The sequence below is a fragment of the Pseudorasbora parva genome, chromosome 17 (genome assembly GCF_024679245.1).
Source record: "Pseudorasbora parva isolate DD20220531a chromosome 17, ASM2467924v1, whole genome shotgun sequence".
In the NCBI taxonomy this organism is placed as follows: Eukaryota; Metazoa; Chordata; class Actinopteri; order Cypriniformes; family Gobionidae; genus Pseudorasbora; species Pseudorasbora parva.
The window spans coordinates 5,519,817-5,534,706 of record NC_090188.1 but is presented as its reverse complement, the minus strand read 5'-3'; the positions used below and the strand labels follow the sequence as shown (position 1 = coordinate 5,534,706).

The following is a 14,890-nucleotide window of genomic DNA, read 5'->3' as shown; positions in this document are numbered from 1 at the left end:
AACACATTTAAACCATATATCATCCATTTAAAATGTGATTGATTACTGTAAAGTCTGACTGAATATTGTTTTAAAATGCTGTGAGAGGATTTAAACCCATAAAAGCCATGTCAATGTTTGATTAAAAGATGATAAGTATAGATTACACTGCATGCTTGAAGTAAATATTCCTAGAATTAAAAGAATAATTGATTTTTGGATTTCCTTCCACATCTCTGACATCAAACTTACTATATAATAGACATTTGTACCCATGAAAATCATAATCATACCATTAGAAAGCAGAACTATGAGCCAAGGAAACATTTTTAATTTTCAGTGTACTAAAATAACTAACTGAAATAAAAATGAATAAAATATATGCGTATTTAAAAAACATTAAAAAGCATAATAATTAATACTAAAATAACACCATGGGACAGTGATGGTAATACCAAGTTACTTTGATATACAGTTTACAATTGTACCACATACAAAATCATGGTAATACTTTTATTAATGTGACAGATATAACATTAAAATACACTTTTCAAAAAGCTAACAACCGCAAAAGAAAAGCATGAAAGTTTTTGAATGCTTTAACGTTTTATTGATCCTTTCTCTGCATCCAACTTATTCATAACCGTAAATTAAAGCACTTTTCCCATTAAAATATCACTGACTCTCTACTGCCGTTTTCCTGATTTACTCTTGGAATCCAATATTGCTTTTTTGGCTCCTTTATGATAAATTACTCGCGTTTCCTCATTTGTATGTCGCTGTGGATAAAAGCATCTGCTAAATGAGTTAATGCAAATGTAAATCTTGACAAAGGACCACCAGACAAGACAGGACATGTTTGTCTTTTCATTCTAAAAGCTGAAATATCAGTGTGTAGTTGATGATGCTGTCACTGTCCCAGAGACTCTTGTGACAAGCGGCCATTTCCCAAGGCTGAATGTGGCTCTTAAACGACACCCCCGCTTTCCTCATCACATTTATTCCTTCATCTGTAAACACTGGGGTTGGGGTTGGGGTTGCAGTCTCTGAATGCACAAAGACAAAAATAGGAGCTTGCATGTGCAATTTTAAAAGGACAGATTTGGAGTGAATTATTGGGGTCATAAAAGCAAGGTTGTGTATAGAGAAATATTCCATCATTAAAGGGATAGTTCAACCCAAATTTTAAATCCTGTCATCATTTACTCACCCTCAAGTTGTTGTATAAGTTTCTTTGTTCTGTTGGAAAACGATATTTTAAAGAACTTTGGCAATCAAAGGTGTCTAAATCATTTAAAAAGTCGATAGGGAAATCAAAATTCTTTAAAATATCTTCTTTTGTGTTCAACAGAACAAAGAAACTCATAAGTTCAGAACATCTTGAGGGTTTAATTTTTGTGTGAACTGTCCCTTTAAGGTCTTCCTCGCGGTATAATTGATCTCAGAGCTGACCTTTCTGGACGAGAAATCCTCTGAGCGCGTATATTATTGTATTTTCATTTGATTTATTAAACCACGGCCTGTACAAATCAAGCTCCAAATCATCGGAGGACACGGAGAGCAAAACAGGTGTTTACACTGAAACACACACAAACACACACACACACACACACACACACACACACACACACACACACACACACACACACACACACACACACACACACACACACACACACGCACACACACACACACACACACACACACACGCACACACACAAAACATATCGCTTATTATGAGTCATTCTGTTTGGGAATACAAATCTAATTTTTCTGTTGGAAGCTTTCTGCTGTGATTAACCTTTCAGACTAGATGCAAACCGCCCTTAGTATGTGGGTGGTGATGTTTTAACATTATTTTAGTCACACCTGGTTTAAATATGAATTAAGGGCATGTGGGTTCGTTGGGAATATGTGTACTGTATGTTATTGGCACTAAAGGAATGCATTATTATGAAATCTGTCTTATAAAACAGATAGTTCTGACGCACTGTCAAATGTATGCACACTTTTCTTTCTTTTTAAAAAAACCAAAAATCAAATGTCTTACTGTAAGGCTAATTTAAATTGCTTTTTAAATTGCTTATAAAAAAAGTCCACCCATTTGGATTACAATGTTTTAACATAAACAAACTAATAAACTTAATCTGTGTATTTTTCAGTCATAGCCTATACATAAATTAAACTTAAGGTTTCTGCAATCAAAAATAGTGCAAAGTTTATTGTTAACCATTTGCATCTTCAAAATGCATTTATTTAAATGTCTTAAGCCCTATTCGGACTGGATTAGTTTAACATGGGGACGTGGGGGTAAAGTAATTATTACCAGAGGTTCTCGGTGATTTCAGTCCCGTCCGAATGTGCCATCTCGGTAATCATTACGGAGAATGTCAGTAAAGATTACCGAGACTTTTACCTTCTGTAAAAAGGTCCGGAAAAATTACCTCAGGTAATACTAATCCCGTTCGAATAGACCTGCTGTAAAAATGTATGGTAAAATTCCGTCATTTCCTGTTTAAAAGTTAAAAAAGAGCACTTTTTGCGACCATGGAGGCGCTTGAAGCATTCGGTTGCGTTGTAGGTGGTGGGACAAATCTGTGGAAAATGTCCAGTATTTTCCGCATATCATTTAAAGCAAAAAGAAGATCAAAAGCACTTATTAGAGGAACACATTTTAGCTCTAGGAAAGTGTCTATTACCAACATAATCGTTAGACTGGACCTAACTGTTTATTAAAACACATATTGGAGACGGAGTTCAGACTGGCGCTCAGGTTGTGTTTGCTCACGTTATAACGGTAACGTCATACGCACATGACGTCAAGGAGGTGCGTAAAGCGAGTTACTCCACTTCTGCTAGTTTTACTGAGATGTCTTATCCCGTGCGAATTGGCCATTAACATTACAGACGTCCTGAGGTAAAATGACTTTACCCCCATGTCCCCATGTTAAACTAATCCAGTCCGAATAGGGCTTTAGAATCATAAATCTGCTCACTGTGAACAAAAAAATTAAAGGTAGTTCTTCATTCAAATGAATATTATGTCATTAATTGCTCACCCTCATGTCGTTCTAAACCTATAAGACTTGCGTTTATCTTTGGAACATAAATGAAGATGTTTTTGAGGAAATCTAAGAGATTTCTGTCCCTCTGTTGACAGCTACACAACTTACACATTGATCCTTCAAAAGTTTAAACTAATCCATATAAATTGAGCGCGTTTAGTCCAAATTCTCTGAAGAGACTCGATCGCTTTATATGATGACCAGATTAAATTTATACTTTTATATCCACATCTAAACATTCATCAACTCGAATCAGTTGTGGTAAACGGAAGCTCAAGCATGTTCGCTTGACTTTTGAGAACCAATGAGGTTCATTCTCGTTTTACACATCACGTTTGAGCTTCAGTAAGAACCAATGAGGTGAATTCTCGTTTTACACATCACGTTTGAGCTTCAGTAAGAGCCAATGAGGTTCATTCTCGTTTGCTTCAGTAAGAACCAATGAGGTGAATTCTCGTTTTACACATCACGTTTGAGCTTCAGTAAGAGCCAATGAGGTTCATTCTCGTTTGCTTCAGTAAGAACCAATGAGGTGAATCCTCGTTTTACACATCACGTTTGAGCTTCAGTAAGAGCCAATGAGGTGAATTCTCGTTTGCTTCAGTAAGAACCAATGAGGTGAATTCTCGTTTTACACATCACGTTTGAGCTTCAGTAAGAGCCAATGAGGTGAATTCTCGTTTTACACATCACGTTTGAGCTTCTCAAGAGCCAATGAGGTTCATTCTTGTGTTATGCTAGTCAATTCTAGTCAGAATATGAGTGGCACTGTGTTGCCAAGTCCGCGTTTTTTTCCCCAGGGGTTGTTTTCTATGTCCGTGGGTTGAAGCGACTATTGTGTGATATATAGACCCATGAGTGCGAATTTTAGCAGGCGACCTTGCCAAAATAACACACATTTTACCCCCAATGGCATTTCCCCCCGGAGAACCCCCCGAGAAGCTATTGTTTAGGGCCAGTAGTTGGCAGGTTTTGTTGTAAAAACTTGGCAACCCTGTCTGGACGCGAGCTGAAATCAGGCTGGAATACACGATCTTTGCCGGTGTTGAAAAAAAATAAAATAATTTAATGATACACAGAGTACTTACCCAACATGATCATCATTTCTGAGAGAAATTGTGAAGGTGAATGCATAACAAGCTCTCCGTTTAGGATTCGAAAAAATATAATCCAAGCCCCTTTGATGACGTGATGATTACGTTACTGTTGATCATCTGTCCATCATCGTCTAAAGACCACCCTGATGATTTCATTGGTCCGAACAGTTCGGGGATAATCACTCCTCTATGGAGTGAGGCCAGAATGAACTGCCCGAACTAAAAAAATTGTGGGCGGGGCTAAGTTCGGCTGGCATCCAGGCTGTTATTTATCACTCTGGAGCTTCAAAAAGAACCAATGAGTTTCATTCTCGTGTTACTTATTATGTTTGAGCTTCAATGTATATCATGTATAAAAAGTGTTTTTGGACCCTAGAAGACCTTCAATAGGGGCACTTCAAAAAGTATGTAGCTTTTCAACAAGCAATATTCAATTAGTAAAATTTTATGAGTAGACACAAATTCGATTTCCTAATGATAGTATATAAACCCGGTTATTATGTATTTAAAAAAACATTACGTAAACCAGTAATCGGCTACTATTACAGAGATCTTACCCATTTCATTTTCATATGTATGACTGACAAATATGCATAACATTAATAGTTTGTTTATGTTAAAACAGTGTAATCCAAATAGATGTAAAGTTTATACGTCATTCAAATATATACAGTCTTAAATTTAGGCCAAAATAGTTTTTTTAAGTGTATATCGACCAGTTTTTACTCATTTTTTGAATTTTTTTATCGAATATGCAACCTACAGTTTTATTATTCATACAGTTCATCATTAATCATTGCTGTCTACTTTAACACCCCTGTCCTGTACACTGAAAATAATAGTAACCTAAAAATGTTATCATCTCATTTACATAGGTTAAATCGGGTAGAAATAGCTCTTTAAGGCAACAATGGCAGGTTGCCACATATACAGTGTATTTCTTTAAGATGTTCTGCCCTTCAATTTTCTCAAATGTGCCATGCGTCTTATTCGAGCAATTCCCTGTGAAGCGAGGGGCACGTGTGATGCTTATTATGAATGACTGGCATCTGTCACATGACTACACCGGGGGTCTAAAGGTCGACTCCTGTCACTGCGATGGTCTTCAACTAGCACTGCCACCGGCCCCAAGGACAGCCGATCCGCTCTGCTGCTCACACTCAGTCACGTTCAGAAGAGTGCAGAGACTGAGATTCATTCTGCAAGAGATGTTAGAAGTGTGCAGGACAGATGTTGAAGTGATGAGGCATTTCCATATGATATGCTGATTGTCTTTTAATGTTGTGATCCACTAGCATAAATTGCAGGGATACAGTCCTTTTCCTCCCCTGTAGCATGTGTGTCTTCTGCATTGGTCACCAGAACTTACGCTACACCTGCGTCCTTCATCATACACTGGAACGCCATTCACTTCATTATAAAGCTGGCAAGAGCCAGGATATTTAATATAACTCTGATTGTATTCGTCTGAAAGAAGGATGTCATATACACCTGACTTGAGGGTGAGTAAATCATGGGCTAATTTTCATTTTTGGATTAACTATCCCTATTAAGATTTTTTTTTAATTATATGAATGATAATTAAGGGGGGGGGGGGGGTGAAATGCTGTTTCATGCATACTGAGCTTTTTACACTGTTAAAGACTTGGATTCCCATCCTAAACATAGACAAAGTTTCAAAAACTAATGTTGGACGTTTGAAGCTTCCGGCTTCTCACAAGTTTCGGAGAGTTTTTTTCGAGTATGGGTCGGCTTGACGTGAACAGAGCGGAAGGTCCTTGTATGGGCCGTACGGGCTCTTCTCCCGGAAGGGTGCGTGCGTGTGACTAGAGCGAGAGAGGAAATGCATGCCCATAAACGCTCGCTCAGGTGCAGATCCACTCGTCCGTGAACACTTATGACGCGCCGCGCTCCACTTTATTCCTATGGGTGACGTCGAGCGACTTCAACGCTTCAGCACAGCATTCCGGGAAGGCAGCGCTGCATTTCAACCGATTTGAACGCAGAAATGACGGGAAGCTTCACAACATCGCTTCAGTCGCGTCGCAAAGTGGATCTCCACCGTTCACTGCTGTCAGGACTTCACCAAATCATACCAAAGAAGTGTGTTTTTGACGGAGCGGTCCCAGCGATAAAGGTTCGGTCCTGCTTTGGAAGCAGCCGGTGAGTAAAACTGCTTCAAATGTCTGTGCTGTTGGCTATCGTCGCGTGAGTAAACATCAGTAAACGACACGATCGCGTGCTTCGTCATTCAAATGCGCTAACGGACTCCATTGCTGTTCTCTGTATAACGTTACACTAGTCTGACGTGCAAAACCGTTTTGCTTGATACTGCTAAGGTTTAGTCGCATACAATAGTCCATAAACCGAATCATGTCCTCATAAACTGCGAGTAAAGACACACAAATATTGAGAGGCCACTAAATACAGTCCATACCACAGAGACGGACGTCCTGCTGTTGCTGTTTCTCCTGTTCGATTTATTTCTGCATCCGAATGATTCTGGATCATATCTATTAGCTGAGATAGCCATGGGTTTCTCCACGCTTGAGGACGTCACCGCTTTGCGCGCTTGTCATTCTTTAGCTCCGCCCACACGATACGCCTCCAGGCGCTCGTTTTTTTTTCAAATTTCAAATATTTCCAACTTTATCCAAAATAAAGAAGAAATGTTAGAATGATTTCTGAAGGATCATGTGACACTGAAGACTGGATTCATTTTTTGACTTTCATCAAAATTAAATTTTAAAATATATTAAAGTAGAAAACAGATATTTCAAATGTTATTAATATTTACCATTTACTGTATTTTTGATCAAAGCAATGACTTTTTTCGAAAACATTACCAATCGCAAACTTTTGAACAGTAATGTAACCTTTATGTCTCGAGGAAGCTCAGCCTTATACCTGCTAACAAATTTGAGCAAGTACCATATTTTAGACATGATAGTAATATCTTGTGTTGTTGGACATGTCCCACGACAGAACCTTAATATCTAACTATATAGTCCCATAATAGTCCCGTAATATCTAAATATTGTAAAAATTCAGTAACATTGCATATGTTATCTGAATTCTTAGAGCAACAAAACTGACTGCAAATGTGTACAGGACTAAGGGGGCATGTGGAAAGAGTACACTGCACAAACACACACGCTCACTAATGTTCAAAACAAGTGGTTCCTGGCCAGCCATTTCTATGTTGAATCACTTTAAGTGGTAATGCACCCATTATCAGTGTAGAGTCCATCCATCTATTTTTACCTGCTGTGGTCAGCAGGCCCATTTAGCCGTCCGGTAATGAGAGCTAATGAGCTGGCCCTCTCCACACAGCCCTGGACAAATCACAGAGCATCTGATTTGCACCACAACAATTACAATAGCCAGAGATTAAGCCTGGTCATCAGAGACTTCACATCATACCTGTTGATCTGTAGAATCAGATCGAGAATCAAAATTAATATTTTGAAATTATACTGACCATCATTAGCAGTATTAACCCTTTAAAGCCTATACTGTTGTAACACACTGGCTTGATTTGAAAATCCAGATTTAAGATGCTTGATGCAGTGAAATCACATTTAATAAACACAAACAACAATTACGGGAAATACCAGCAAAAAACGTCACCACCAGACACTGAACAGAGATTGGCCGAGGGTATTTACACTGGATAACAAGGGGATAATGATAGACAGGCAGGTGATTATGTGACATGGAGAATAACCAGGGTAATATGGAAAATAACACCACAGCGAAGTCTTTTTTATTTTAATAACCTTTTTAGTGTAATTTTAAAAATGCCTTCAGGTCTTGGATCATATTTCTTTTTGCTTTAAACTCTTTACTTATTTTCACAAAGAAAATACAAGAATAACTTTGATATTGCAGGACTATTTCAAGATGAACATTTATTGGACTGAAGCAACTTTGGTTTACTTGGGTTTTGAGAAAAGTCATGTTAAAATGAATCAAATATGATCAAGCTTTTAAAGAAACTTTTATTCGTTCACCGCTCAATCATTGCATTGCTGGTTCTCTACCAACTACAGAGCTTTGATCATAAAACTAAGCATTTATCATCTACCTAAGGCATATTATTGGCAGATATAGAGTGATGAATGATATTTATATGCATTTTGTAGACACAATTATAAAGATCTCATTAATTAAATTACAGGCTATCAGAAGTCCATCTTGCTTTTATGGCACAACATCTTTTAGATTTTTTTATATTTTGTCTAAATGTTCTATAAACTTCAAAAAATAAATATGATTATTATTATACGTTTTGTGTACATCTTTTTATACATATGTATAAACCAATCAGGCCTTAACTTATGACCTAATATTGTGTTGGTCCCCCTTTTGCTGCCAAAATAGCCCTGACCCGTCGAGGCATTGACTCCACTAGACTCCTGAAGGTGTGCTGTGGTATCTGGCACCAAGATGGTAGCAGCAGATCCTTTAAGTCCTGTAAGTTGTGAGGTGGGGCTTCCATGGATCGGACTTGTTTGTTCAGCACATCCCACAGATGCTCCATTGGATTGAGATCTGGGGGATTTGCCAAGTCAACACCTCAAACTCATTGTGCTCCTCAAGCTATTCCTGAACTATTTTTGCTTTGTGTCAGGAGCATTATCCTGCTGGAAGAGCCGAAGCCACCAGGGAATACCGTTTCCATGAAAGGATGAACATGGTCTGCAACAATGCTTAGGTAGGTGGTATGTGTCAAAGTAACATCCACATGGATGGAGGACCCAAGGTTTCTCAGCAGAACATTGCCCAAAGCATCACACTTCTTCCCATAGTGCATCCTGGTGCCATGTGTTCCCCAGGTAAGTTCCACTTAGCCATCCACGTGATGTAAAAGAAACGTGATTCATCAGACCAGGCCACCTTCTTCCATTGCTCAGTGGTCCAGTTCTGATGCTCACGTGCCCATTGTTGACGCTTTCGGCGGTGGAGAGGGGTCAGCATGGGAACCCTGACTGGTCTGCAGCTATGCAACTCCATTCGCAACAAACTACAATGCTCTGTGTATTCTGACACCTTTCTATCAGATCCAGCATTAACTTATTGAGCAATTTGAGCTCCAGTAGCTGGCCTGTTTGATCAGACCACACGGGCCAGCCTTCGCTCCCCACGAGCATCAGTGAGCCTTGGCCACCCATGACCCAGACACCGGTTCAACACACCTGAACCACTTCCAAGTTCCTTGGGCCACTTTAGATACTGACCACTGCAGACCGGGAACACCCCACAAGATCTGCAGTTTTGGAGATTCTCTGACCCAGTTGCCTTGCCATCACAATTTGGTGCAAATCCTTATGCTTGCCCATTTTTCCTGCTTCTAACAAAATGTTCACTTGCTGCCTATATATCGCACTCACTAACAGGTACTGTGGTGAAGAGATAATCAGTGTTATTCACTTCACCTGTCCTAATGTTATGCCTGATCGGTGTATATAAATATACACACTGCACATTATGCAAATACAATTTTTGGTGCATGAGTAATTTTCAATTACTCATCTCTGTTTTTGCATTTCCTACTACCTAGTGCTGTAAGGATATAAATCCAATGGGACAAATTTAGACCAAATACAAAATATTTAATGCATGTTTTTTTCTGATTGTTTGTTATTTTTCCATTCAGCCTGATTTCTGGCATTTCCAGGAAGATTGGATGTGCAACTGCCACAAGGATTACAAATGACAAGCTAAAATGACACATGCATTAAGAGAAGCACAGCCACAGAAGAACACATAACAGCCTCTTCAGTTATAAGCCAATAGAGCACTTCACCACTAACATCCTGCCCGATTAAAAGTATAGGGCACTCACTGACTATAACCTATTCTTAACTATTAAGCTTTAACCACCCTATATGAAGAATCGTTTGTACTATAGTGCTGTCAAAATGAGTGCATAACGCATGCGTTGAATTTTTTTCAGTATTAATGCCTAAAGATATTTAACACAATTAACGCAGCATCCATTTTTCTGTCATCCTTTGGCTAGCATTACATATGATCACACTCTTTTTCATGCAAATGCCTTTTAAACCATTCAGGCATGACAAGACAAAGAGAACGCGCTTTTATTTATTTTTAGATGGGTGCTGAGGCTTTTTAGGTCGAGTAGAATCTGTGATCTCTGACATTCCGACCCGGAACGCACATCACAAAGTAGAATAACTGGCTGAGAAACGAGTATCTCTGCGTCTTTCCTATATCTGCAAACATATTATGGTATTTTTATGCTTTAGTGCAGTCAAAAACTTACATACAGCACCTTTAAACAAAGAACAAAGGTAACAGAGATAATTATAGTTTTAACAAGACCATTTAATTTATAATTTATGGACTTTATTAAATGTATGTATATTGATTATATATGAATATGACTGATTATATATGAATATAAATATGACATTTATTATAATGGGTTTTTGTGAATTCATGAGACATTAGTATCAGTGAAACTGGCCTTCGTTCATAAAAAGATGGGTCTTTAGAAGTTGTTTCTACATTAATTTGGAAAGTAACTGTGAAATTATTACAGTTTAAAAATATTAAAAACATGTTTTTAATCAATCACAAATTACAGAACAAAAATGTGTGATTCATTAGTTAATACAGCTCTAGTTTATACTGATCTTAACTTTAACCTGAACTCCATATTTCCAACGAAAAAGCACAAACCTAAACAATATTTTTAGCAAATAATTCTTTGTAAGGGCTGAACAATAATGATTTTAAGGCAGTAGTTCTGATTTTTACTTTTTACAATTTATATATTTATATTACGTAAATATATTCTTGTGAAAAAATATTGATTTAGATCAAACAATTTAGATTTTTACAACCTTGCATCTATAAATAGCTTGAAATGCATAAAAACACATGCACGTGATAAACAAATGTAATATCTGCTGGCTCAAACACTCACACTGCCACCAGACATCCTTATTTTCGAGCTGACCACTCAGCCGTCTCTTTCATATATTTATATCAGTTATAGTTTAATTGGTACAAACCAAAACATTTTTCCAGGCCAAAGAACAACTCAAAATAAATCAGATTTGACAGATAAACCTAATTTTGGCAACCAGAGTCCTATCTTACAGTGCATGTCATCTTATATAACGGCTTCTTTGGCATTCCATATCCTCTGACATTTATGATTCAAATTTCCAGAGCTGCCTTTAACGCGCTGTAGACGATTAGTCACAGGCCGGCTAATACTAATGACCGCTTCCTTCGGAAGTTCTCAAAATAAGGGTCTGACGCTCACAAAATGAGACCTTTAACTGGAATCACAAGAATGAATGATCTCGCACCTTTTGCTGTTTATTATTTCAAGAATGTAGAGCAGACAAATCCTTTCTGTATACGTCATCATAACCGCATCATCCCATTTCACTCATACATTACTCAAGTTGTCTGTATATGTGCAATATTTTTCTGAAAAGTGAGTGCAATGCAATGTTTAAATTTTTTGTCTGGCTCTGCACCTGTGTTCCTTAAGTCCAATTTATCTGTATTTTCAGGGATGAAAACAAATGGTAGTCATAAGTCACAGAAATATAATTGAGACAGTTTGAACATTCATCAAAGTAATGGCCTATTATTCTGAATGGCTGTCACTGAGGAACCAAAGGAAACCAATTGAGGAACCAAAGGAAATCAATTGCAAGTTCATGGTTAAAGTTTGTTTCACGCTTGTGGCCAGACCAAGAGCAACATTGAAATCGAGCGCAGTCAAGAGGTGTATGGCTCTTCAACCTTTTATTATACTTTGAATGGCAAAAATAAAGATTTCCAGTGCCTGACCCTCCCAAACCCAAATGATCCCTCTAGAGTTAGAATTCACACAGAAGCAACATCAATGTTTTTACAAAATAATTCAATTTACAAAATGCACGGAGATACATCATCATTCGAGATATATTTCACGGGTCCAATCAGCAGTCTTCAGGTCCAAATATGTGGTTCTCTTATTGTACCAGTCCAGGGCTTGTTTCAATGCATTTATTGATCTACAATTTACAGGAAACATGTCAAAGCAAACGTGTCGGTTCCAAGGCCAAAGCACACTATGTACATCTTCAAGCTAACATCTCTCATCAAAGTTGATTTTCTATGTACAGTGCAAACATTTACGTCATAGGTAACCACATTTTTTTTTTCTTCAACACGTTGTTTTAGTAGTATGCTGATGTCCTATACTAGACTGTGTAAATGGAAAACCTATGATGGTCAAGGAGAGTTGTTTTCTTGCCTTCAAACCGATCTCAGAGAGGCTAGAAGAAAAAAGATCAACGTTTAAATGTACTTGAAAACCAGACTGTTATTAATACAAAGACATGCACGACTCCATCTAACCTACCAATGGTATATGATTCAGAAGTCGGTCTACAGATACGTCATCGTAGCTCTCCCGATACGTGGTCTCTCCGCCAGCCGATTCCTCCTGCATGCTGGGTGGGTCTTCTTGACTAAAGAGGGGAAAAAAACACCAGTAAAACAACATTTTCATTGTTTAACATCAGAAATGAAGCAACAACGTGCTGGTGCTTTATACCTCCTCTTCCCTGTTAGAACAGAGTTAAGATATTTCTTCACCGCCATCTGCTTGCGAAAGCGGCTGTAGTTGTCTGTGAATATCGCGTCTGAATGACGCTTCATCGGCGCCTCGTCTTCCATCAAATCATCACTAAAACCGCACAAAGAAATACGTCAGATATTCATAACACTCCTAACTCCTAACACATAATCCTATGGCAATTTTGAGATTGATCAGAGTCTGCATATGGATAAACAAACTATTATGCAAATATTGATTAGATTTACAGTAATATAGATGCAATATTATGCCTAAAATTTGATTATATTGAACGATTATCAAAATATAATCCCTGTTACGCAAAGTTCAATTGATCAGTCTCCTAATTATATATTTTGATTTCTCCTCTCCCTTCTAAAACTAGTCTGAGATAATTGATGGTTTGAGTTTGCCACCAGGTTGGTTTAAACTGTTCAGGTCTGGTTTAATGGGTTTAGAAGGTTTTTGGGCACTTAGGAGACTAGCTTAAACCCCTAAATACCACCAGTGAAGACCATCCAATCATTTTAGGCTGGTTTCAGCAGAGCTATGGATCATGTTAAGGATTTCACATCTGCCAGATTGTGAAATGCCACCATACCCGAATGCATTGGCATAAGTGTTCATGTACCTGACCCGCTTTCCGATCAATGACTCCAGGTACCGTCTGGCAGATAACTGTCCGAGAAGTTTACTGTATCCGCTTGTGAAGAGCCCGTCTGCGTGTCTTGTATCTCTGCACATACACAGAACCAGTAATTTTACAACTGCAATAACCAACTTTACTCCAGAAACCTTTGAACGTCAGTCTATTTTAGTTGCTCTCATGGCTCATCCGAGTTATAATGACAGCTGCTGCTTGTTTTAATCAAGCTATATGAAAGCTTTCTAGCAATATCTGATTCCCTTACAAAAAAAAAATTCCATAGTTAAACTAAAAATGTAAATATTCATTTTCTTGAAGACCTCATATTAAGCTTCTATAAGAATAAGAACTAGTTTATCAGAAACTGTGGTTAACATGGTAAATGTTGCATGGTTGTGTAAGAGCGTTTAATCATTTTGAGGTGCTTAAAAGAACTTACGACAACAGAAAATGTTAATATATTAGCCTATTTAAATAGCCTACAGAAATGGTGTCGCCTACCATAAGCTAAACTGTTTTTCCCTTCTTGGATGGTTCATACAGCGAATCAAAACTGTAATTTACTTGAATATCCAATCAGACAACAAAAATAACTTATATTTCGTTGTATTTTTAATTAGTCTTTGTTGTTTTCTTTTCTGAGGCGATTCAGTCACCTGCGCGCGCCCGGCTCTAATGGCGCGAATAGCGCGCGCGCCTATTCCGATAGAATATTCTTTCAAACATTACAAAAGAGTTTGAAAAATTGTGATTAAGTCTTGTACTTTCATATACTAAAGGTCTTACCTCATGGAGGCGTAGGGTAAACTTAAGGTCCGGGCATATAAAACACTGGAGAGAGTTATGAAGAGCAAAATCTGAGAGCCGTTCCTCACGAGCATTGCTTTACACCTGTGCATACATGAATACATTATGTGATTTCACATTGAATAAACAGTCAAATGTAAATTGATTTAAAAACTCGAATACAATAGTAAAGACATTTAAATGCATTTGCAAACACTAACTTAAAATGTGCAGTCTCGTTTTGCTGTTCGCATAGCCTACCCTATAATTAAAAAGGCTTCGACATTTATATTAGCCAATATTAATTATAGGCTACGAGTTTTTGCTTTGCCTAAAAGCCTAGTTTAAGATTAGTCTGTATAGAAAATACTACTTAAGAAAATGTTAGGCTATATAAAATGTTTCAATGGACATTAATTCATATAAATGTAATTCCATTTATGTAGTCTATATGTGATCATGAAAAATAAAACTAGTCTAAATAAATGTAACATGCACAAAAGTAAAACGTAACTGGTAAATGTTCAAATATTAAAATCAAAGGAACTTACATGTGCTATGGTGATGTGATCCGCGCGCTGATCGGGGTCCTGAAATACCTCCAGTCAAATCTCCCAAAGTGACCAGGTGCTTTTTAAAGTTCCTTTTCGCGGTCTTGTGTCTCTTTGAATAGTCTCACCCCTCGCCTCGTTTTATATGTCTGAAT

The 14,890-nt window shown here is 37.7% G+C and overlaps 1 protein-coding gene across 1 annotated transcript; it reads right to left on the bottom strand.

Annotated features, from left to right (window-relative positions):
• Positions 1-12,163: 12,163 nt before the first annotated feature.
• vip (vasoactive intestinal peptide) lies at positions 12,164-14,890 on the bottom strand. The gene is made up of 6 exons (XM_067421302.1): positions 14,736-14,890; positions 14,185-14,289; positions 13,384-13,488; positions 12,732-12,863; positions 12,537-12,645; positions 12,164-12,450 (listed from the first exon to the last, which is right to left on the bottom strand). Coding segments are annotated over exons 1-6 (462 nt in total). The 5' UTR covers positions 14,738-14,890; the 3' UTR covers positions 12,164-12,441.